The sequence below is a fragment of the Anomaloglossus baeobatrachus genome, chromosome 8 (assembly GCF_048569485.1).
Source record: "Anomaloglossus baeobatrachus isolate aAnoBae1 chromosome 8, aAnoBae1.hap1, whole genome shotgun sequence".
NCBI classification, from domain to species: Eukaryota; Metazoa; Chordata; class Amphibia; order Anura; family Aromobatidae; genus Anomaloglossus; species Anomaloglossus baeobatrachus.
In genome coordinates this window covers 156,325,568-156,350,562 of record NC_134360.1, presented here as the reverse complement: position 1 = coordinate 156,350,562, position 24,995 = coordinate 156,325,568, and the positions used below count along the sequence as shown (strand labels likewise).

Genomic DNA, 24,995 nt, shown 5'->3' with positions numbered 1-24,995 from the left:
ACACGTTACCCCTTCCCCTCTGACGTAGTTAAGGGTTGGGCTCAATGTCCCAAGGTGGATCCTCCAGTCTGTAGACTGGCGGCTAGATCCGTAGTATCAGTGGCAGATGGTTCATCGCTCAAGGATGCCACTGACAGGCAGATAGAGCTCCTGATGAAATCCATCTATGAAGCCACAGGCGCGTCTTTTGCCCCGGCCTTTGCAGCCGTGTGGGCACTCCAAGCTATCTCAGCTTGTCTGTCTGAGATTAATGCGGTCACACGTACCTCTGCTCCGCAAGTTGCGTCTTTGACTTCTCAGGCGTCGGTATTTTCATCCTACGCCATGAATGCCGTCCTGGACTCTGCTAGCCGTACAGCGGTAGCGTCCGCCAATTCGGTGGCAGTCCGCAGGGCCATGTGGCTACGCGAATGGAAGGCAGACTCTGCTTCCAAGAAGTTCTTAACCGGTTTGCCATTTTCTGGCGACCGATTGTTTGGCGAGCGATTGGATAAAATTATTAAGCAATCCAAGGGAAAGGACTCGTCCTTACCCCAGTCCAAACCAAACAGACCTCAGCAACGGAAAATTCAATCGAAGTTTCGGTCCTTTTGGCCCTCAGCCAGGTCCCAACCCTCCTCGTCCAACAGGCCACAGTAGGGCCAGAGGAACTCTTATTCATGGCGGTCTAAGTCACGTCCTCCAAAGACCGCCGGAGGCACCGTCTCCAAGGCGGCCTCCTCATGACTTTCGGTCTCCCCAAACCGCATCCTCGGTCGGTGGCAGGCTCTCCCGCTTTTGCGACGCCTGGTGGCCAAATGTCCAAGACCGATGGGTGAGAGACATTCTGTCTCACGGTTACAGGATAGAGTTCAGCTCTCGTCCTCCGACTCGTTTCTTCAGAACATCTCCGCCCCCCGAGCGAGCCGAGGCACTTTTTCAGGCGGTGAACACTCTGAAGACAGAAGGAGTTGTGATCCCCGTTCCCCTTCAGGAACGTGGTCGCGGTTTTTACTCCAACTTGTTCGTGGTGCCAAAAAAGGATGGATCATTCCGTCCCGTTCTGGACCTCAAACTGCTCAACAGACACGTGAGAACCAGACGGTTTCGCATGGAATCTCTCCGCTCTGTCATCGCTTCGATGTCCCAAGGAGTCTTCCTAGCATCAATCGACATCAGGGATGCTTATCTCCATGTGCCGATCGCACCAGAGCATCAACGCTTCCTGCGTTTCGCCATCGGGGACGAACACCTTCAGTTTGTGGCACTGCCTTTCGGCCTGGCGACAGCCCCACGGGTCTTCACCAAGGTCATGGCATCCGTTGTGGCGGTCCTACACTCTCAGGGCCACTCGGTGATCCCTTACTTAGACGATCTCCTAGTCAAAGCACCCTCCCGGGTGACATGTCAACACAGCCTGACCGTGGCTCTGGAGACTCTCCAGAGATTCGGGTGGATCATCAATTTCCCAAAGTCAAAATTGACACCGACCCAATCACTGACTTACCTCGGGATGGAGTTTCATACTCTCTCAGCGATAGTCAAGCTTCCGCTGGACAAACAGCGTTCGCTGCAGACAGGGGTGCACTCTCTTCTTCGGGCCCAGTCACACCCCTTGAGGCGCCTCATGCACTTCCTGGGGAAGATGGTGGCAGCAATGGAGGCAGTCCCCTTTGCGCAGTTTCATCTGCGTCCACTCCAATGGGACATTCTCTGCAAATGGGACAGGAGGTCGACGTCCCTAGACAGGAACATCTCTTTCCCTGGCAGCCAAAACCTCTCTTCAGTGGTGGCTTCTTCCCACTTCTCTGTCGAAGGGAAAATCCTTCCTGCCCCCATCCTGGGCTGTGGTCACGACGGACGCGAGCCTGTCAGGGTGGGGAGCGTTTTTTCTCCACCACAGGGCTCAGGGAACCTGGACTCCGACAGAGTCCTCCCTTCAGATCAATGTTCTGGAGATAAGGGCAGTGTATCTAGCCCTGAAGGCGTTTCATCGGTGGCTGGAGGGCAGGCAGATCCGCATACAGTCGGACAACGCCACGGCGGTTGCGTACATCAACCACCAGGGCGGCACGCGCAGCCGTCAAGCCTTCCAAGAAGTTCGGCGGATTCTGCTGTGGGCGGAGGCCACAGCCTCCACCATCTCCGCGGTTCACATCCCAGGCGTAGAAAACTGGGAAGCAGACTTTCTCAGTCGCCAGGGCATGGACGCAGGGGAATGGTCTCTTCACCCGGACGTGTTTCAAGAGATCTGTTGCCGCTGGGGAACGCCGGACGTCGATCTCATGGCATCTCGGCACAACAACAAAGTCCCGGCATTCATGGCACGGTCTCAAGATCACAGAGCTCTGGCGGCGGACGCATTAGTTCAGGATTGGTCGCAGTTTCGACTGCCTTATGTGTTTCCTCCTCTGGCAATGCTGCCCAGAGTGTTACGCAAGATCAGGTCCGACTGCCGCCGCGCCATCCTCGTCGCTCCAGACTGGCCGAGGAGGTCGTGGTACCCGGATCTGTGGCACCTCACGGTGGGTCAACCGTGGGCACTCCCAGACCGACCAGACTTGCTGTCTCAAGGGCCATTTTTCCATCTGAATTCTGCGGCCCTCAACCTGACTGTGTGGCCATTGAGTCCTGGCTCCTAGCGTCCTCAGGGTTATCTCAAGATGTCATTGCCACTATGAGACAGGCCAGGAAACCAACGTCCGCCAAGATCTATCACAGGGCTTGGAGGATCTTCTTATCCTGGTGCTCTGATAAGGGTTTTACCCCCTGGCCCTTTGCCTTACCCACTTTTCTTTCCTTCCTTCAATCCGGAATGGATAAGGGTTTGTCTCTCGGCTCTCTCAAGGGACAAGTTTCAGCGCTTTCCGTGTTTTTTCAAAAGCGTCTAGCCAGGCTTCCGCAGGTCCGCACGTTCCTGCAGGGAGTTTGCCACATAGTCCCACCATACAAGCGGCCGCTGGAACCTTGGGATCTTAACAGAGTGCTAAGGGCTCTTCAGAAACCACCTTTCGAGCCGCTGCGAGATGTCTCTCTATCACGTCTTTCGCAGAAGGTGGCTTTTCCAGTGGCAGTTACATCGCTCCGTAGAGTGTCGGAGCTAGCAGCGTTGTCATGCAAAGCCCCCTTCCTGGTTTTTCACCAGGATAAGGTGGTTCTGCGTCCGGTCCCGGAATTCCTCCCTAAGGTGGTATCCCCCTTTTCATCTCAATCAGGATATCTCCTTACCTTCATTTTGCCCTCATCCAGTTCACCAATGTGAAAAGGATTTGCACTTGTTAGATCTGGTGAGAGCACTCCGGCTCTACGTGTCTCGCACGGCGCCCCTGCGCCGTTCAGATGCGCTCTTTGTCCTTGTCGCTGGCCAGCGTAAAGGGTCGCAGGCGTCCAAGTCAACCTTGGCTCGGTGGATCAAGGAACCGATTCTTGAAGCCTACCGTTCTTCTGGGCTTCCGATTCCTTCAGGGCTGAAAGCCCATTCTACCAGAGCCGTGGGTGCGTCCTGGGCATTGCGGCACCGGGCTACGGCTCAGCAGGTGTGTCAGGCGGCTACCTGGTCTAGTCTGCACACTTTCACGAAACACTATCAGGTACATACCTATGCTTCGGCAGATGCCAGTCTAGGTAGGCGAGTCCTTCAGGTGGCGGTTGCCCACCTGTAAGAGGGGGCCGTTTTCGGCTCTTTTTATCGAGGTATTCTTTTACCCACCCAGGGACTGCTTTTGGACGTCCCAATTGTCTGGGTCCCCCAATGGAGCGACAAAGAAGAAGGGAATTTTGTTTACTTACCGTAAATTCCTTTTCTTCTAGCTCCTATTGGGAGACCCAGCACCCGCCCCTGTTCCCTTCGGGCTGTTGTTCTTTTGTGTACACATGTCGTTAATGTTGAATTGTTCCTTTGGTTCATGGTTTCAGTTCTCCGAACATCCTTCGGATTGAATTTACCTTAGACCAATTTATAAGTTTCCTCCTTCCTGCTTTTGCACCAAAACTGAGGAGCCCGTGAGGCACGGGAGGGTGTATAGGCAGAGGGGAGGGGTTACACTTTTTAAAGTGTAATACTTTGTGTGGCCTCCGGAGGCAGAAGCTATACACCCCAATTGTCTGGGTCTCCCAATAGGAGCTAGAAGAAAAGGAATTTACGGTAAGTAAACAAAATTCCCTTCTTTACTGGGGGAGAAATGTGATTGTGATTGAGAAAAGGTAGTCTGAGTAGTGGACAATTCTCAACTCTTGTACATGTTGCAAACAAGATAAACCATTGTATGTATGTGTGTGTGTATATATATATATATATATATATATATATATATATATATATATATATATATATATTATTTAAAAAGAAGGAGCCAGCACGATTTCTATACTGTATTAATAAATGGAAATGTTTAGCAAAACATTGCAATATTTTGAGCCACCCCGCCAACGTCACGGCAAATTCCATGGGGCAGTCCTACACTAAATATTATTTTATTTGGGGTGCCATATGGCCTCACACCTTTAATGCAGAACTGCTTGGGGCAGCACTTACCTGGTGCTTTTCATTCCTGTACCTGTGACTGAGTCACAGCTGTGGGCAGGACAGGCCCAGGCAAGTGCTGCTAAGATTAAATAGCCTGTGGACAGGACCAGTGGCTGTGTGTGAACAGTCACCAATGGTTAAACCAATATACAGATCGAACAACCAAAATAGGTTGCCTGGGCCTGTCCTGCCCACAGCTGTGACTCAGTCACAGGTACAGGAATGAAAAGCACCAGGTAAGTGCTGCCCCAGGCAGTTCTGCATTGAAGGTGTGAGGCCGTATGGCACCCCAAATAAAATATAGTATTTAGTGTAGGACTGCCCCATGGAATTTGCCGTGACGTTGGCGGGGTGGCTCAAAATATTGCAATGTTTTGCTAAAAATTTCCATTTATTAATACAGTATAGAAATTGTGCTGGCTCCTTCTTTTTTTAAAAAAAAAAAAAAAATAAAAATATATATATATATATATATATATATATATATATATATATATATATATATATATATATATATATATATATATATATATATATATATATATATATATATATATATATATATATATATATATAAAACCTATTACACTATTTTACTGGCGCATTTATTCCATAAATCCATAAATGAGCCCTGATATTTGTATGCTTTTCTTCCCACATCTTCCATTTCCTATGTTAAGAGTTGTCCACTTTTATGCTAGAAATTCCTCCTATCCTTAACCAGTGGTCTGCTGTTATGGTCTTGGCCACCATGGGGAAGTACAGCGATACAAAATCATGGTAGAAAGTAATGGATTGTAATGTAATGACACGCTCCCAGAGAACATTTTTATTAGGATGATCGAATACCTCAAATATTCGGCTTCGCAAATATTTTCCGAATAGGTTGCCGCTATGCGAATATTCGATGCGCAATGTAAGTCTATGGGAAGCCCGAATAGTTTCGAATAGTTGTTGTTCGGGTTTCTCATAGACTTACATTGCACATCGAATATTCACGAATAGTCAAATAGCGGCGACCTATTTGGAAAATATTCGCGAAGCCAAATATTTGAGGTATTCGATTATCCCTAATTTTTATGACCACCAACTAGTTCAGCTCCTAAACGATGGATCCCCTATATACCTCCAGATAACCCTCAAAGAATATTAGAAGATGGGTTTTCTACTTGACCCCTTTTAATATCTTCTTTTTACTACTTTTTGTTGCTATTTACTCCAGATCCGGCATCCTCATTATTTTCCACAGATTGACATTGGCTGCTTCTTCAGCATTTCTGTTTGTGATGTTTTTCAGCTGCGGGACTCCACAGAGCAGTTTGAAGAGTATTACCGGCAGAAGTTACGTTACCAGCAGCACCTGGAGCAGAAGGAGCAGCAGAGGCAGCTGTACCAGCAGATGCTGTTCGAGGGGGGAGTCAACCAAACCGAGGAATCTGACCACCCTCAAAACCTCACCGAACAGTTTCTTAATAGGTGGGAATAACGTCTAGGCATGTTTTGGCAATATGAACCCTTTGAGGACCAGAGATTTTTTTAATTTTTGTGCTTTGGTTATCTTACTTGCTAAACTTTTTTTGTCAGTTTTTTTTTTTATCGACATAGCCGTACTAGGACTGTTTTTTGGGGGGTTTTTTTACAACCATTTAGTAGTTTTATTTTAGTTTGAGTCACACCATTCATGTTATTATATGCTTTACTGAAAAATAGAAAATAAATTCCCAAGTGTGGTGAAAAAAGTGCAGTTTCACCATTGTTTTGGGTTTTGTTTTTATGACTTTCAGTGTGCGGTAATAAATACATGGCAGCATAATTCTCCAGGTTTGGAAGATTACGCGGTGATACTAAAGTTATGGTTTAGGTTTTTTTTGTTTCTTTTTGTTAGTTTGGCTTTTATCTTAAACCATATTTCTTAGTGGTTAAAAAAAATCAGAACCTTGTGAAAACAAAATATATATAATTTTACCATATTCTGAGACCCATAACTTTTTTTTTCTTTGTCGCTCCATTGGGAGACCCAGACAATTGGGTGTATAGCTTCTGCCTCCGGAGGCCACACAAAGCATTACACTTAAAAGTGTAAACCCCTCCCCTCTGCCTATACACCCCCCCGTGCATCACGGGCTCCTCAGTTTTATTGCTTTGTGGAAGGAGGCACACATCCACGCAAGCTCCACATTTTAGTCAGCAGCAGCTGCTGACTATATCGGATGGAAGAAAAGTGGGCCCATAACAGGGCCCCCAGCATGCTCCCTTCTCACCCCACTCAGGTCGGCGGTGCTGTTAAGGTTGAGGTACCCATTGCGGGTACATAGGCAGGAGCCACATGCTGTTTTCCTTCCCCATCCCTTAGGGGCTCTGGGTGAAGTGGGATCCTAACCGGTCACCAGGCACTGGGACCGTGCTCTCTCCGCAGCCCCTGGGGGAATCTGCTGGACAGGAGACCGGGTATCATCAGGGACAAGGCCCTGCTACTCTGAGGTACTCTGTGTCCCCTTGGGGACGGCGCATAGAGCGCCTGTGTAATGGACACTGCAGCAGCTGCTGGGTGTGTTTGTGCGCCGGGACTATCGCGCTGACCGCGCTTGTTTGCCGGCCGCGCTTGTAACTTTAGTCCCCGGCTTTTGCGGCCTAGTACCGCATATTCCCGCCCCCAGGCCTGCCAGTCAGGGGTAAGGGCGGGATGCTGCACTGGACGTCAGCGCTGAGGGCTGGAGCATACTTTGTATCCTCCTCCCCCCTCACTGAGCACCGTGGGGCACCAGATTCCCGCACTTTTACAGGCACACCCACGGCTCCCTCCTCCTCTCTGAACGCCGGCAGCCATTGCTATCAGCACTTCAGACGCTGGAGAACTTCAGAGGGGAGACAACTCCGAGCTCCACAGCTCTGGGAGGCCCAGGCAGGGAATCTGGTGGTCACACAACCGCTGAGAGCGGTCGGTAAGCCGCACCTGTTACTAGGTGCTGGTCCCCCTGAGTGCCGAAGTGTATATTTATATGCTTATATTGTATACATTTACTCTGTACGGCCGCACTATTAGCTTTTGGCTATATACCCTCACTGATTGCTCTAAGAGGAGACAACAGCATGTCGTCCGCAAAAAGCAAGGGTGCCAAAGCACAGGCTTACTTTGCAACCTGTACCTCATGTGCGGCAATGCTACCTGCAGGTTCCACCTACCCTCATTGTGTGCAATGCTCGGCCCCTGTGACACTCACTCAGCCGGAGTCTCAGCCACTGATGGGACCCCCGGCCCAGGTGGAACCTCCGGCCCCCACTGTCCAGGTGACAGGGACAGAGTTTGCAGTATTCGCTGACAAACTTTCTGAGTCTATGGATAGATGGTCTGCTAAGATACTAGAAGCTTTGCAGTCCAGACCTGTAACACAGGCCCCGGGCACTGTTGATTCATTGCCCCCATGCCCCCCTCGGTCGGAGCAGCAAAGTGCTCCTGGGTCGACTCATAGGTCCCACGGGGAGGACTCCGACACGGACCGCAGTCCCAGACCGACTAAGCGGGCTCGCTGGGAGCTTCCCTCGACTTCATCTCACTGTTCAGGGTCTCAGCATGAGGACTCTCTGGAAGATGAAGCGGATGTGGCAGATCAGGGCTCTGATCCTGACGCCGCGCTCAACCTTGATACGCCTGAAGGGGACGCCATAGTAAACGACCTTATAGCGTCCATCAATCAGGTGTTAGATCTTTCTCCTCCAGCCCTTCCTAGTGAGGAGTCAGCTTCTCAGCAGGAGAAATTTCATTTTAGGTTTCCCAAACGTACACGGAGTGCGTTTCTTGATCACTCCGACTTCGAAGATGCAGTCCAGAAACACCGAGCTTTTCCGGATAAGCGCTTTACTAAGCGCCTTCATGACACACGTTATCCCTTCCCCCCTGACGTAGTCAAGGGTTGGGCTCAGTGTCCCAAGGTGGATCCTCCAGTCTCTAGACTGGCGGCCAGATCCATAGTTGCAGTGGCAGATGGTGCATCACTCAAGGATGCCACTGACAGGCAGATAGAGCTCCTGATGAAATCCATCTATGAGGCTATCGGCGCGTCCTTTGCTCCGGCATTTGCAGCCGTATGGGCACTCCAAGCTATCTCAGCTTGTCAGTCTGAGATTAATGCAGCCACACGGGCCGCTACTCCGCAGGTTGTGTCATTAACCTCTCAGGCGTCGGCGTTTGCGTCCTACGCCATGAATGCTGTACTAGACTCTGCGAGCCGTACAGCGGTAGCATCCGCCAATTCAGTGGCAGTCCGCAGGGCCATGTGGCTACGTGAATGGAAGGCAGACTCTGCTTCCAAAAAGTTTTTAACCGGTTTGCCGTTTTCTGGCGACCGCCTGTTTGGCGAGCAATTGGATGAAATCATTAAACAATCCAAGGGTAAGGACTCGTCCTTACCCCAGTCCAAACCTAACAGACCTCAACAACGGAAGGTACAATCGAGGTTTCGGTCCTTTCGGCCCTCAGGCAGGTCTCAATTCTCCTCGTCCAACAGGCCTCAAAAGGGTCAGAGGAACTCTGATTCATGGAGGTCTAAGGCACGTCCTAAAAAGACCGCCGGAGGAACCGCTCCCAAAGCGGCCTCCTCATGACTTGCGGACTCCCCAAACCGCATCCTCGGTCGGTGGCAGGCTCTCCCGCTTTTGCGACGCCTGGTGCCCACATGTCCAAGACCGATGGGTGAGAGACATTCTGTCTCACGGTTACAGGATAGAGTTCAATTCTCGTCCTCCGATTCGTTTCTTCAGAACATCTCCGTCCCCCGAGCGAGCCGATGCTCTTCTTCAGGCGGTGAACACTCTGAAGGCAGAAGGAGTGGTTATCCCTGTTCCCCTTCAGCAATGGGGTCACGGTTTTTACTCCAACTTGTTTGTCGTACCAAAAAAGGACGGATCTTTCCGTCCCATTCTGGACCTCAAACTGCTCAACAGACACGTGAAAACCAGGCGGTTCCGGATGGAATCTCTCCGCTCCGTCATCGCCTCGATGTCCCAAGGAGACTTCCTAGCCTCAATCGACATCAGGGATGCTTATCTCCACGTGCCGATTGCACCAGAGCATCAGCGCTTCCTGCGTTTCGCCATCGGGGACGAACACCTTCAGTTCGTGGCACTGCCTTTCGGCCTGGCGACAGCCCCACGGGTCTTCACCAAGGTCATGGCATCCGTGGTGGCGGTCCTACACTCTCAGGGCCACTCGGTGATCCCTTACTTGGACGATCTTCTTGTCAAGGCCCCCTCTCGGGTGGCATGCCAACACAGCCTGAACATTGCTCTGGAGACTCTCCAGAGGTTCGGGTGGATCATCAATTTCCCAAAGTCAAAACTGACACCGACACAATCGCTGACATATCTCGGGATGGAGTTTCATACTCTCCCAGCGATAGTGAAACTTCCGCTGGACAAACAGCGATCACTACAGACAGGGGTGCAATCTCTCCTCCGAGCCCAGTCACACCCCTTGAGACGCCTCATGCACTTCCTAGGGAAGATGGTGGCAGCAATGGAGGCAGTTCCATTTGTACAGTTTCATCTGCGTCCTCTTCAATGGGACATTCTCCGCAAATGGGACAGGAAATCGACGTCCCTCGACAGGAACGTCTCCCTTTCTCGGGCAGCCAAGGCCTCCCTTCAGTGGTGGCTTCTTCCCACTTCCTTGTCGAAGGGGAAATCTTTCCTGCCCCCATCCTGGGCTGTGGTCACGACGGACGCGAGTCTGTCAGGGTGGGGAGCGGTCTTCCTCCACCACAGGGCTCAGGGAACCTGGACTCCGACAGAGTCCTCCCTTCAGATCAATGTTCTGGAGATAAGGGCAGTGTATCTAGCCCTAAAGGCGTTTCAGCCGTGGCTGGAAGGCAGGCAGATCCGAATTCAGTCGGACAACGCCACGGCGGTGGCATACATCAACCACCAAGGCGGCACACGCAGTCGCCAAGCCTTCCAGGAAGTTCGGCGGATTCTGCTGTGGGTGGAAGCCACAGCATCCACCATCTCCGCAGTTCACATCCCGGGCGTAGAAAACTGGGAAGCAGACTTTCTCAGTCGCCAGGGCATGGACGCAGGGGAATGGTCTCTTCACCCGGACGTGTTTCAAGAGATTTGTTGCCGCTGGGGGAAGCCGGATGTCGACCTAATGGCGTCCCGGCACAACAACAAGGTCTCGGCATTCATGGCACGGTCTCAAGATCACAGAGCGCTGGCGGCAGACGCATTAGTTCAGGATTGGTCACAGTTTCGACTGCCTTATGTATTTCCTCCTCTGGCAATGCTGCCCAGAGTGTTACGCAAGATCAGGTCCGACTGCAGCCGCGCCATCCTCATCGCCCCAGACTGGCCGAGGAGGTCGTGGTACCCGGATCTGTGGCATCTCACGGTGGGTCAACCGTGGGCACTACCAGACCGACCAGACTTGCTGTCTCAAGGACCTTTTTTCCACCTGAATTCTGCGGCCCTCAACCTGACTGTGTGGCCATTGAGTCCTGGATCCTAGCGTCTTCAGGGTTATCTCAAGATGTCATTGCCACTATGAGACAGGCCAGGAAACCAACGTCAGCCAAGATCTACCACAGGACGTGGAGGATCTTCTTATCCTGGTGCTCTGATCAGGGTTTTATTCCCTGGCCATTTGCCTTGCCCACTTTTCTGTCCTTCCTTCAATCCGGAATGGAAAAGGGGTTGTCTCTCGGCTCTCTTAAGGGACAAGTCTCGGCGCTCTCTGTATTTTTTCAAAAGCGTCTAGCAAGGCTTCCGCAGGTACGCACGTTCCTGCAGGGGGTTTGCCACATAGTCCCCCCTTACAAGCGCCCGCTAGAACCCTGGGATCTGAACAGGATGCTAACGGTTCTTCAGAAACCACCTTTCGAGCCAATGAGAGATATTTCTCTTTCTCGCCTCTCGCAGAAGGTGGTCTTCCTAGTGGCAGTCACATCACTTCGCAGAGTGTCTGAGCTAGCTGCACTGTCATGCAAAGCCCCCTTCCTGGTGTTTCACCAGGACAAGGTGGTTCTGCGTCCGGTTCCGGAATTTCTCCCTAAGGTGGTATCCCCTTTTCATCTCAATCAGGATATCTCCTTACCTTCTTTTTGTCCTCATCCAGTTCACCAATGTGAAAAGAATTTGCACTTGTTAGATCTTGTGAGAGCACTCCGGCTCTACATTTCTCGTACGGCGCCCCTGCGCCGCTCGGATGCGCTCTTTGTCCTTGTCGCTGGCCAGCGTAAAGGGTCGCAGGCTTCCAAGTCAACCTTGGCTCGGTGGATCAAGGAACCAATTCTTGAAGCCTACCGTTCTTCTGGGCTTCCGGTTCCTTCAGGACTGAAAGCCCATTCTACCAGAGCCGTGGGTGCGTCCTGGGCATTGCGGCACCAGGCTACGGCTCAGCAGGTGTGTCAGGCGGCTACCTGGTCGAGTCTGCACACTTTCACGAAACACTATCAGGTGCATACCTACGCTTCGGCAGATGCCAGCTTAGGTAGGCGAGTCCTTCAGGCGGCGGTTGCCCACCTGTAGGAAGGGGCCGTCTTTCAGCTCTATTACCGGGGTATTCTTTTACCCACCCAGGGACTGCTTTTGGACGTCCCAATTGTCTGGGTCTCCCAATGGAGCGACAAAGAAGAAGGGAATTTTGTTTACTTACCGTAAATTCCTTTTCTTCTAGCTCCTATTGGGAGACCCAGCACCCGCCCCTGTTCCCTTCGGGCTGTTGTTCTTTTGTGTACACATGTTGTTCATGTTGAATTGTTCTTTGGTTCATGGTTTAAGTTCTCCGAACATCCTTCGGATTGAATTTACCTTAGACCAATTTATAAGTTTCCTCCTTCCTGCTTTTGCACCAAAACTGAGGAGCCCGTGATGCACGTGGGGGTGTATAGGCAGAGGGGAGGGGTTTACACTTTTAAGTGTAATGCTTTGTGTGGCCTCCGGAGGCAGAAGCTATACACCCAATTGTCTGGGTCTCCCAATAGGAGCTAGAAGAAAAGGAATTTACGGTAAGTAAACAAAATTCCCTTCTTTTTTTTTCTGTAGTTCTTTTAGCGAAAGACTGACTAAAAATTGTGACACCTTTATTTTCTCTTTGGAGGACTAGCATGCCTGCAATGGGCTTCAGCAGGCCCCGAGCTCCCATGATAACACATAGGCTACACACAATTATGGGATCATAATTGTTTGACAGCAGCATTTAATTGGTTAACAGTAGCAATCAAAGCTCAATCTGACTGCTGCTGTTAAAGGCAGATGCAGGCTGTGTAACACAGCAGGCATCTGCCATGTATGAATGGAGTACAACTCCTAATCTCGCTTTCTAAAGCCCTACTTGAGATGAAAAAGTATGGTTAATGTCATTAAGGGATTTAATGGTTTTCCACTTTTAAAACCCCTTAAGGACTGGGCATTGTTTCCTTTTTACGCCTTTGTTTTTCCCTAATAATTTTGAATTACACTGTCTATTCTTAGTGTGGCGAAATGACAAACAAAGTGAAATTCTGTAAATGTGTTTTTGTTTTTTTTTTATTTACAGAGTTCACATTACCATAAAACTGACCTGGCAGTATGATTGTCCAGGAAACATTTGTCCCATTGTTTACTGAAACCAACACTGTGCGACCACTTGTTTGCCAAAATATCGTAGGGACTCTGTTCCCAACCTGGAATCTTAATGCATTCACTCACAACCACTTTTTTCTTAGGCTCGTTTCACACTTGCGTTGAACGGCATCCGTTGCATTGCGTTGTGTGACGGCTGCAACGGATGTGTTGCATATAATTGCTCAACGGATGCAACGGATCGTACAAAACATCGGAATCTGCTTTATTTTTTCTTTTCCTTTACAGTTTTACCGGCAGCAGGCTATTGTGAACAATCAGCTGATCACCCGGCTGCCGGGTGATCAACTGATCGCTCACAGCAGCCGGTCGCCGGGTGATCAGCTGATCGCTCACAGCAGCCGGTCGCTGGGTGATCAGCTGATCGTTCACAGCAGCTGGTCGCCGGGTGATGAGCTGATCTTTCGGCCGCCGAGAATGTGTGCGGGGGGGGGGGGGCGGAGTGTGGGTTGGGTGGAGCCGAGCGGGGCCATGGCGCTGAGGACGTCAGTGCCGCGAGGACTTCATGTCTGGGGACGTGTGTGTGTGTGTGTGTGTGTGCGTGTGTGCGTGTGTACATGCGGAGTGCGGGAGGGGGCGGAGCCGAGCGGGTAAGTGTCGGGCTCCCTGCACACGTTGCCAGGGTAAATATCGGGTAACTAAGCAAAGCACTTTGCTTGGTTACCGGATATTTACCTTGGTTACCAGCGTTCACCGCTTAGCACTGGCTCCTTGCACACGTAACCAGGGCAAATATCGGGTAACTAGGCAAAGCGCTTTGCTTAGTAACCCGATGTGTACCCTGGTTACGTGTGCAGGGAGCCAGAGAGAGCATGTGCAGCGAAATCCTATGGATTCCGCTGCTCAAAAAACGTTACATGCTGCGTTCCTTCCGCCCGGCGGAAGCAACGCAGCGTCAGCCAGCAGAAGCAACGCAGATTCATCAGTTGCAATCTGTCGTCCATATAAGTCTATGGGAAGCAGCGGAATCCGTTAACAGATTCCGCTGTTTTCCAAAACGGCGGATTGCAACTGAAGGAAAACAACGCAAGTGTGAAACTGTTCTTAAAAAGAGGCATGTTTTACGCAATATCACACTGTACCAAAAATAACTTCAGAGCCTTCTGTGTATCCTGCCGACTACGCCAAATGTTTTGCTATATTTTTTTTTTAACACTTAGGTTCATATACGACTTTAAAGTGTACGCAATATCATATTTTTCCTTTTAAGTTGCTCGAAATCTCGCCTCGAAATCACTAAGGTTGACAAATCTCCGGGCCCGGATGGCATACACCCCAGAGTACTACAGGAATTGAGTTCTGTGATAGATAGACCATTATTTTTAATCTTCTCAGATTCCTTAATAACAGGGTCGGTACCGCAGGACTGGCGCATAGCAAATGTGGTGCCAATATTCAAAAAGGGGACAAAAACTGAGCCGGGAAATTATAGGCCGGTAAGTTTAACCTCTACGGTTGGTAAAATCCTTGAGGGTTTCTTGAGAGATGCTATACTGGAGTATCTCAAGAAAAATAACCTTATGACAGAGTATCAACATGGGTTTATGAGAGATCGATCCTGTCAAACTAATTTGATCAGCTTCTATGAAGAGGTAAGTTCAAGCCTGGACCAGGGAAATGCAGTGGATGTTGTGTATATGGACTTTTCAAAAGCTTTTGATACGGTGCCACACAAAAGGTTGGTACATAAAATGAGAATAATAGGGATAGGGGAAAATATGTGTAACTGGGTTAAAAACTGGCTCAGTCATAGGAAACAAAGGGTGGTTATTAATGGTACGTACTCGGACTGGGTCTCAGTTCATAGTGGGGTACCACAGGGGTCAGTATTGGGCCCGCTTCTTTTCAACATATTTATAAATGACCTTGTTGGGGGCATGCGGAGTAGAATTTCAATATTTGCAGATGATACTAAACTCTGCAGGGTAATCAATACAGAGGAGGATAATTTTATATTACAGGGAGATTTATGTAAATTGGAGGATTGGGCTGAGAAGTGGCAATTGAAGTTTAATGTAGATAAATGTAAGGTCATGCACTTGGGTAGAGGAAATAACATTTATGATTATGTACTTAATTGTAGAACACTGGGTAAAACAGACACAGAAAAAGACTTGGGTGTATGGGTGGATGATAAACTTCACTTTAGTGGACAGTGTCAGGCAGCTGCTGCCAGGGCTAATAAAATAATGGGATGTATTAAAAGAGGTATAAGTGTTCATGAAAAAAATATAGTTCTACCTCTGTACAAGTCACTAGTGCGACCGCACATAGAATACTGTGTACAATTCTGGTCACCGATATATAAGAAGGACATAGCTGAACTGGAGAGGGTGCAGAGAAGAGCGACCAAGATTATTAGAGGAATGGGTGGGCTGCAATACCAAGATAGGTTATTAAACTTGGGGTTATTTAGTTTGGAAAAACGAAGGCTTAGGGGGGATCTAATCACAATGTATAAATATATGAGGGGACAGTACAGAGACCTTTCCAAAGATCTTTTTACACCTAGGCCTGCGACTGGAACACGGGGGCATCCGCTACGTCTTGAGGAAAGAAGGTTTAATCATAATCACAGACAAGGATTCTTTACTGTACGAGCAGTGAGACTATGGAACTCTCTGCCGCATGATGTTGTAATGAGTGATTCACTACTAACATTTAAGCAGAGCCTGGACGCCTTTCTTGAAAAATTTAATATTACCAGTTATGTATATTAGATTTTATGACAGGGTATTGATCCAGGGAACTAGTCTGATTGCCGGATGTGGAGTCAGGAAGGAAATTTTTTCCCCATTGGAACTTGTTTGCCACATTGGGGTTTTTTTTGCCTTCCTCTGGATCAACATGTTAAGCGGGCTTTACACGCTACGACATCGCTAATGCGGAGTCGTTGGGGTCACGGAATTCGTGACGCACATCCGGCCGCATTAGCGATGCCGTTGCGTGTGACATCGATTAGCGATTTTGCATCGTTGCAAAACAGTGCAAAATCGCTAATCGGCGACACGGGGGTCCATTCCCAATTATCGTTACTTCAGCAGTAACGAGGTTGTTCGTCGTTCCTGCGGCATCACACATCGCTGCGTGTGACGCCACAGGAGCGAGGAAGCTCTCCCTACCTGCCTCCAGGCCGCTATGCGGAAGGAAGGAGGTGGGCGGGATGTTAAGTCCCGCTCATCTCCGCCCCTCCGCTGCGATTGGGCGGCGGTTCAGTGACGTTTCAGTGACGTCGCTGTGACGCCGCACGGACCGCCCCCTTAGAAAGGAGGCGGTTCGCCGGTCACAGCGACGTCGCCGGACAGGTAAGTATGTGTGACGGCTCTGGGCGATGTTGTGCGGCACGGGCAGCGATATGCCCGTGTCGCGCAACAGATGGGGGCGGGTACGCACACTAGCGATATCGGGACCGATATCGCAGTGTGTAAAGTAGCCTTTAGGCTACGGGTTGAACTAGATGGACTTAGAGTCTCCCTTCAACCTTATAAACTATGATACTATGATACTATGATAAGTTTGTATTCATATTAACCTTTATAATAAAATTACTTAATTGCCTTCTTTAAAGTCGTATCTGAATCTTAGTGTTAAAAAAAATCGCAAAACAGTCAGTACGATTACGGAGATGCCAAGGATGTAGTTTTTGATTTGTTTAGTGGTTAAAGAAATTCTGAAATTTTGAAAAGAATAAATAAAAATTTAAACAAATCCTGTTTGTGCTGCGACTTTCACAGAACCATAATGTTTTCAATTTTTGGGGTATGGAGTTTTGTGGGGGCTTGTTTTTTTGCACGCTGAGGCGATGGCACTTATTACATTTTTTCTGTTGTTGTGGCACCTTAAAAACTACAACGCTCTGGTGTTTTGTTTTTTTCAGTCTGATCGGTAAGCAATGTAATATTTTATATATTGACAGATAAAACTTTTACAAACGCAGCGATACCAAATGTGTATTTTTTTTATTTTCTAATATTTAATGTGGCAATTTGAAATACATAAATAAATAAATAAATAAATATATATATATATATATATATATATATAATTAGTTACCCCTAAGAGTGTAATTCACCTGTGAACTTCAGGATACACCTACTTCATGAGTGGTATCCTAAATGCCCAATTAGTCACACCTGAACCAAGTAACTCATCTGGAGGTTCAGCTGGAGGGCAAGTTCCAAATGCGAGATAATGTGTTAAATCCACAATTTTTCCTCTTATAGAAGGAGTAAATCAGACAGAATCCGGTCTGGTGAGATAATAGTGGAATCAAATGTGTTATTAAACCACAACAGGAGGAACCACATAAGGTTCCATCAACAGGTAAATTCTGAATTTAAACATTGAGGTCTGCTGATCCCAGCAAAACATGAGGCAGCAACCTCACCATGCAGCATAATCTACTTAGAAAGTTCCAAGGCTTAATTTCTAATTTTAGTGCAGGACTCTGACAGATGTGAATGACAGACTGCACACTTTTTTTTATTCTGGCCGACTTCCTCTGAACTTTTTTAAGGATAGAGCCTGTGCGTGCCGTGTAAGAATCCTAAAGGAAGGGGAGACTGAATCAGGCTCTACCCACACCACTACAGGTCAGATTCCTGATACCTGCACTTACGTGACCCTGGGACTCATCAGGGGGGCTAGCATCAGACCTGTCACCTTCATCCATTGCAATAAGCAGTGAGTAGGTCGTTATACAGAAACGCACAGAATGCACATTTCCCCGTTCCCAAGGTTTGATACCTGTTTGGGCGACGACAGGGCTCGTTCCCGCCTCCAGTGTTCCGTCCCGGATCACACGCCGCCTTCCAGGGCGCCGCCATATTCCGACCAGGAAATGCGGAAGTCTTTGCACTGCACATGCGTCAGCGTGCGTGTCAGGCTGGAACGCATGGCGCGCGCACACCCGGAAGTGCCACATGGCCGCGGCAGACAGGGGAATGCCGAGAGCCCTCACCTGAGGGAAGCGGCTTTTGCCGGGAACTCCTGCTCCACCGGCCGGCTGAGGGACCTCTCCTTAAGAGGTGTCGGCCAGGGGCTGCTTGACAGGCCGGAAGGAGAGAGCAAGCCCCCCCAATCCGCCTGGACCCCGTACATCCCGACGGTAAGACTTGCGTCCGTCCTGTACAGGGACAGGAAAAACACTGAGGAAAGGGGGATGGGGAGGGGCTTTTAACTTCTTGCGTTTCCTGTCCCTGTAAAGGTCAAAGGAGCAACTCCTACCGTGCTGTCATGTGGCGTCCTGGAAATATATATTATGATATACACTAGCTGTAGTATCTGGGCGTCGCCCGGGATAGTAACTGTCTCTCTGTCTCTCTCCCAGTCTCTGTCTGTGTGTCGCTGTCTGTCTGTCTCGATCTGTGTCTTTCTTTGTCTGTCTGTGTCTCTGTCTGTCTGTGTCTCTGTCTCTCTGTCTATTTGTAGCAGTCTATGGCCTTGTGCGCACTAGGCGTTTTTGCCGCGTTTTTATCGGCGTTTTTTTACCGCGTTTTTGTGCTGAAAACGCAGTGACATTGCTTCCCCAGCAATGTCAATGGGTTTTCAGAAGTGCTGTCCTCACACAGCGTTTTTTTTTAGCTGCGTTTTTGTGGTGACCACAAAAACGCAGCATGTCAATTATTTCTGCGTTTTCCACTGCGTTTTTCACTCATTGAATTCAATGAGATGTTAAAAACGCAATGAATAACGCATATAGCCGCGTTTCTATGACTAAAAACGCAGCTATAAACGCAAGGGGTGGGCACTACAGTGACGTGTACAGGAAGAGGATTCCTTCTGTTGGTAAACACAGAAGCATGAATCCTCCCGGTACCGTCACCGCTCCGTCCACCTCCCGTCCTGTGCATGTCAGCTCCGTGCGGCGCCATGTCTTGGCGGGAGGTGGAGGCAGCGGCGAAAAACAAAGTGAACAGTAGAAAAAAAAAAATGTCATATATACTCACCTGTCCGCAGGGTCCCGGTGCCATGCCCGCTCCCAGCTCCTCCCGGTCCCGCCGCTCTGGCTGTGTGCAGTCTCCCCGGTGCAGGACCTTGCTTGCAGGACCTGGCGGTGGATCACCTGATGCAGTCACCTGACGCATCAGCTGATCGTAGTCTCGCCGGCTTTTTCGCGCCCGGCCGGCTATCAGCTGATCCTGCAGTCAGGGGACTTCATCAGCTGATTACCGGCAGCTCCGGCAGCGATCGTATAGGATCAGACTCCTGTCCAATCGATCGCTCCAGGAGCTGCCGGTAATCACCACAGCACATAAGTGAGTATTATTTTTTTTTTTTTTTTGCACTGATGCATCAGCTGATTGTATAATCGGCTTTTATACAATCAGCTGATGTGTGATGTGATTCAGGCACTTGAACCTGACACATCATCTGATCGCTCTGCCTTCCAGCAAACCGATCAGATGATATTGGATCCGGATTGGACGGCGCGGGACCCTGACCCAGGATTACTGCGGAGGGGGGTTTATTTGAATAAAGATGGAGTCACTAATTGTGTTGTGTTTTATTTCTAATAAAAATATTTTTCTGTGCGTTGTGTTTTTTTTTTTTTATCATTACTAGAAATTCATGGTGGCCATGTCTAATATTGGCGTGACACCATGAATTTCGGGCTTAGGGCTAGCTGATAATATACAGCTAGCCCTAACTCCATTATTACCTAGCTAGCCACCCGTCACCAGGGCAGCTAGAAGAGTTGGATACAGCGCCAGAAGATGGCGCTTCTATGAAAGCGCCATTTTCTGGGGTGGCTGCGGACTGCAATTCGCAGTGGGGGTGCCCAAAAAGCATGGGTACCCTGCACTGTGGATTCCAATCCCCAGCTGCCTAGTTGTACCCGGCTGGACTCAAAAATTAGGCGAAGCTCACGTCATTTTTTTTTTTTTTAATTATTTCATGAAATAATTAAAAAAAAAGGGCTTCTCTATATTTTTGGTTCCCAGCCGGGTACAAATAGGCAGCTGGGGGTTGGGGGCAGCCCGTACCTGCCTGCTGTACCCGGCTAGCATACAAAAATATGGCGAAGCCCATGTCATTTTTTTTTTCTTTTTGGGCAAAAAACTGCATACAGTCCTGGATGGAGGATGCTGAGACTTTTAGTTCTGCAGCTGCTGTCTGCTCTCCTGCATACACTAGTGAATGGAGGATGCTGAGACTTGTAGTTCTGCAGCTGCTGTCTGCTCTCCTCCATACACTAGTGAATGGAGGATGCTGAGACTTGTAGTTCTGCAGCTGCTGTCTGCTCTCCTGCATACACTAGTGAATGGAGGATGCTGAGACTTGTAGTTCTGCAGCTGCTGTCTGCTCTCCTCCATACACTAGTGAATGGAGGATGCTGAGACTTGTAGTTCTGCAGCTGCTGTCTGCTCTCCTGCATACACTAGTGAATGGAGGATGCTGAGACTTGTAGTTCTGCAGCTGCTGTCTGCTCTCCTGCTTACACTAGTGAATGGAGGATGCTGAGACTTGTAGTTCTGCAGCTGCTGTCTGCTCTCCTGCATACAATGAACATTTTGAAGAAGGAAATGACATCAGACCTTTTTTTTTTTTTTTTTTCATCAACAATCTTTAATGGCATTGTGCACTGATTAAAAACGCAGTGAGCAAAAACGCAGCAAAAAACGCACCAAATCGCAGCAAAAACGCATGCGTTTTTGCCGCGTTTTTTTTAGCCGCGGGTGCGTTTTTTAGCCAAAAACGCACATAAAAACGCAGCGTGAAAAAAACGCCTAGTGCGCACATACCCTATCTGTCTCCATCTTTGTATCTGTCTCTCTCTATCTCTGTGTGTGTCTGTCTGTCTCTCTTTTTCCCTGTCTCTTTGTCTGTCTCTTTGCTGGTCTGTCTTTTTTCTCTCTCTCTTTATCCGTCTTTATATTATATTATATTCACTGTACGTGCTGCTGGGTCAAATCATCTAACATAGTGAAATTTCTGTGCATCGTACAAGTAATCAGGTAATTGCAGGATAAAGTACCCTAATGGGGCTACAAGATTCAGGAAAAAAAAAAAGTTTTTTTAAAAATATGGAGAATAAACTGTAACAATTCAAATCACTCCTTCCCTCCAATACAAATAAATAAAAAAATAAGTACACATATGTGGTATCTCCAGATCTGTAAAGGTCGGCTGTATGAAAATATAAAATTAAAGAGGTTTTCCACTACTTTAACATTGATGGCCTATCCTTAGGATAGGTCCTCAATGCCTGATTGACTGGGATATGGCATCGCGCACCCCTGCTGATCAGGTGTCCTCTGTGCTGCCGCTGGCTGGAAATGCTCAGTTCCAGAGCTGCCCCATCTTCTGATAGTGGCCACAGCCGAGTACTGTACATCCATCTCCTATTTAAATTAATATAAGGCGGGTGTACAGTACCAGGCCGCTATCAGAAGACAGGGCAACTCTGGAATTGAGCATTTCCAGCCGCCTGTTGTCGCCACTGGGACCAACAACAGCTGATCGGTGGGGTGCGGGGTGTTGGAACCTGACCAGACAGTGATGACCTACCCTAAGGATAGGCCATCAATGTTAAAGTAGTGGAACATCTCATTAATTAACCTGATTGGTAAACACTGTAATGAGAAAAAAATCGAAACCATAGGATTTCATTATAACCCCAAAGTGGTTTCGATAGAAACGTCAGCTCAGAAGCAAAAACAAACCCTTACACAGCTCCACCAACTGAAAAATGGAATCGTTAGGGGTCTCGGAAAATACTGACACAAGCGACATTTTTTTTTTTTTTTTTTTCTTTCTCCTGAGCTTCTGAAATTTTCTTTTACCAATTTAAATAAAATGAAAAAGACTATGCATGTGTGGTATCGCCATAATCGTACTGACTAGAAAATATTATTACCTGATAATTTTTACTGTATAGTGAACGCCCTAAACACAGCTGTGGAATTGCGCTTCTTTGCAATTTTGCTGCACTTAGAACAAAATTACATCTTACTAGTTCATTACATGACAAAATGGCCGGTGTCATTCAGAAGTACAGCTCGTGCATACTGATGAGCCAGCACTAATGCTCAGATGATCGGTACTCGTAACGAGCGGGTCAGACGCTTTCCAAAAAAATGCTTGACTTTCGTTATACTCTGTACACGAGTCGAGCCCATCCTGAGCATGGTAGTGCTCGCTCATCACTACTCGTCCAGCAAAAAAAACCTGTCATTGCTAAATTGATAGAAGAATAAAAAAAAGTTATAGCTCTTGGAAGAAGATACAGAAAAACAAAAGCGCCAAAAATGAAAAATCACCGTGTCAGCAAGGGGTTAAAAAAAAATTGATCCCCAAATGATAGCACACACTTAATTATAACAAAATCCGATAGTACACATTTTCCCTGGGTGCAATGCCTGCTCACCGCTGCTCTTGTTTCTGTGATTTGGCTGCAGCAGTGGCATCACATGGATAGCGCACATCACCACTGCAGTAAATCCCTGAGCTCAGTAGCTTGACTATATCTAAGTTCAGTGTTTGGCTGCAGCGGTCATGTGTGCTGTCGATGTCATGCCACTGCTGCAGCCTAAAACGTGATTGGAGCATCTGTTAGAGCTGGGGACAGTGTATAATATTGTTTGGGGATCACTTTTATTAAAACCCCCTACAATAGGAACTGATGTGCAGTTATCTTCGGCGGCCACTACAGAGAGCAGAGCTGTGCTGTTCATCTGGGGCTGCAGGAGCTGATATATTCACGTAACAAAATTGACTGGAGATCTTCATCGACAGACCCCACCAATCTCTACAATGAAAATATACAGTTAAAACCAGATGTTTCCATACACTTTCTAAAAAGACAGATCTGCAGGTTTTTCTCACTGTCTGACATGAAATCAGAATAAACCTTTTCCCGTTTTAGGTCAATTAGGAACCAAAATTATTTTGCCAAATGCCAGAATGAGAGAATGTTTTAAGGCATTTTTATTACTTTTGCAAAGTCAAACATTTACATACATTTCATTTAGTGTTTGCTACAATTGCCCTTCAAATGTATGACTTTGGTCAAATGTTTTGGCTAGCCTTCCACAAGCTTCTCACGATAGTTTGTAGGAATTTGGGCCCATTCCTCCTGACAGGACTGGTGTAGCTGAGCCATGTTTGTTGGTCGCCTTGCTCGCTCCTGCCTTTTCAGTTTTGCCCAAATATTATCAATAGGATTTAGATCAGGGTTTTGTGATGGCCACTCCAAAACATTGACTTTGTTATCCTTAAGCCACTTTGTAACCAGTTTGGCACTATGGTTCAGGTCATTGTCCATTTGGGAGAGCCATTTCTGCCCGAGCTTTAAGTTCCTTGCTGATGTCTTGAAATTTTGCTTCAGTATTGAAATATAATCTTCTTTCTTCATGATGCCATCTTTTTTAAGTGAACTGGTTCCTCCTGCAGCAAAACAACCCTACAACATGATGCTACCACCGCCGTGTTTCACACTTGGATTGGTGTTCCTAGGCTTCAAAGCATCTCCCTTTTTCCTCCAAACATAACAATGGTCATTATGTCCAAACAGTTCAATATTCGTTTTGTCAGACCACAGGACATGTATTCAAAAATTAAGGTCTTTGTTCCTGTGTGCATATGCAGACATTAGTTTGGCTTTTTTATGTTTTCTTACGGAGTAATGGCTTCTTCCTAGTAGAGTGGTCTTTCAGCCCATGTTGATACAGTACTCGTTTTTCTATGGATAATGACACAATCTTTCCATCTTCTTCCAGCATCTTCACAAGTGCTTTTGTTCTTGGGTTGATATGCACATGTGTGACCAAAGCACGTTCATCTCTGGTCCAGAGAACTCGTCTCCTTCCTGAGCGGTATGATGGCAGGACAGTCTCATCTTGTTTGTACTTGCATATAGTTGTTTGTTCAGATGAACATGGCACCTTTCAGGTTTCTTGAAATTGCACCCAACGATGAACCAGACTTGTGCAAGTCCACAATTCTCTTCCTGAGATCTTGGCTGATTTCTTTTGACTTTCCCTGATGCTACACAAAGAAGCAGTGTGTTTCAGGTGTGCATTAAAATACATCCACAGGTGTGTCTAATTCATTCAGATGTTACCAATAAACCTATCAGAGGCTTCCAAAGACATGACAGCATCATATGGGCTATCCCATATTGTTTAAAGGCATAGTACTCTTGGTGTATGTAAACCTTTGTCTTTGCAGAAAGTAATAAAAATACCTTAAATCATTCTCTTTCATTATTCTGGCATTTGGCAAATATAAATAATTTTGGTTCCTAATTGACCTAAAACAGGAAAGATTTATTCTGATTTCATGTCAGATAGTGAGAAAACCATGCAGATGTGTCTTTTTATAGAGAGTGGAGGGAAATGTCTGGTTTCACTGTAAGTCTTCCCTGAGCTCTGTTCCTGTTCTTTCCTGCTTATCTCTATAGACTTTCTATGAATCCATATACAACTCGCTTCAGTCTCTGAGATCGAACCCTCCGACATCTTATCATGACTAGGGTGTTTTTTTTTGGTTTGTATTTTTAATCATAGGCACTCTTTTAAAAACATTTCTCATTAATTTTAGATTAATTAGATTTAAATCTATTAGACGTGCAATACCATCAATGCCATGTCTCTGTATCGCTGTGATCTACCGTATTTTTCGGACTATAAGACTTTCCGGACTATAAGACGCACCCTGGTTTTAGAGGAGGAAAATAAAACTTTAAGCAAAAAAATGTGGTCATGACACACTGTTATGGGGCGAGGATCTGCTGCTGACACTGTTATGGGGGTAATGTCCCCAAATTCTCTATTAAGGTACCCCATCCTGGTAATGATCCTCCTGCCTTGTATATGATCCTGCTATAAACCCCCATCCTGCTCATATACCCCCATCCTGCTCATATACCCCTATC

At 47.6% G+C, this 24,995-nt stretch overlaps 1 protein-coding gene across 2 annotated transcripts in view; it reads left to right on the top strand.

Moving 5' to 3' along the window:
* WDR47 (WD repeat domain 47) overlaps positions 1 to 24,995 on the top strand; it is a 114,189-nt gene that overhangs the window by 42,121 nt on the left and 47,073 nt on the right. For both annotated transcript variants that reach the window (XM_075322049.1, XM_075322050.1), the window contains exon 7: positions 5,802 to 5,980. In XM_075322049.1, the coding sequence (XP_075178164.1) occupies positions 5,802 to 5,980 (179 nt within the window). The remainder of the gene's footprint in view (positions 1 to 5,801; positions 5,981 to 24,995) is intronic.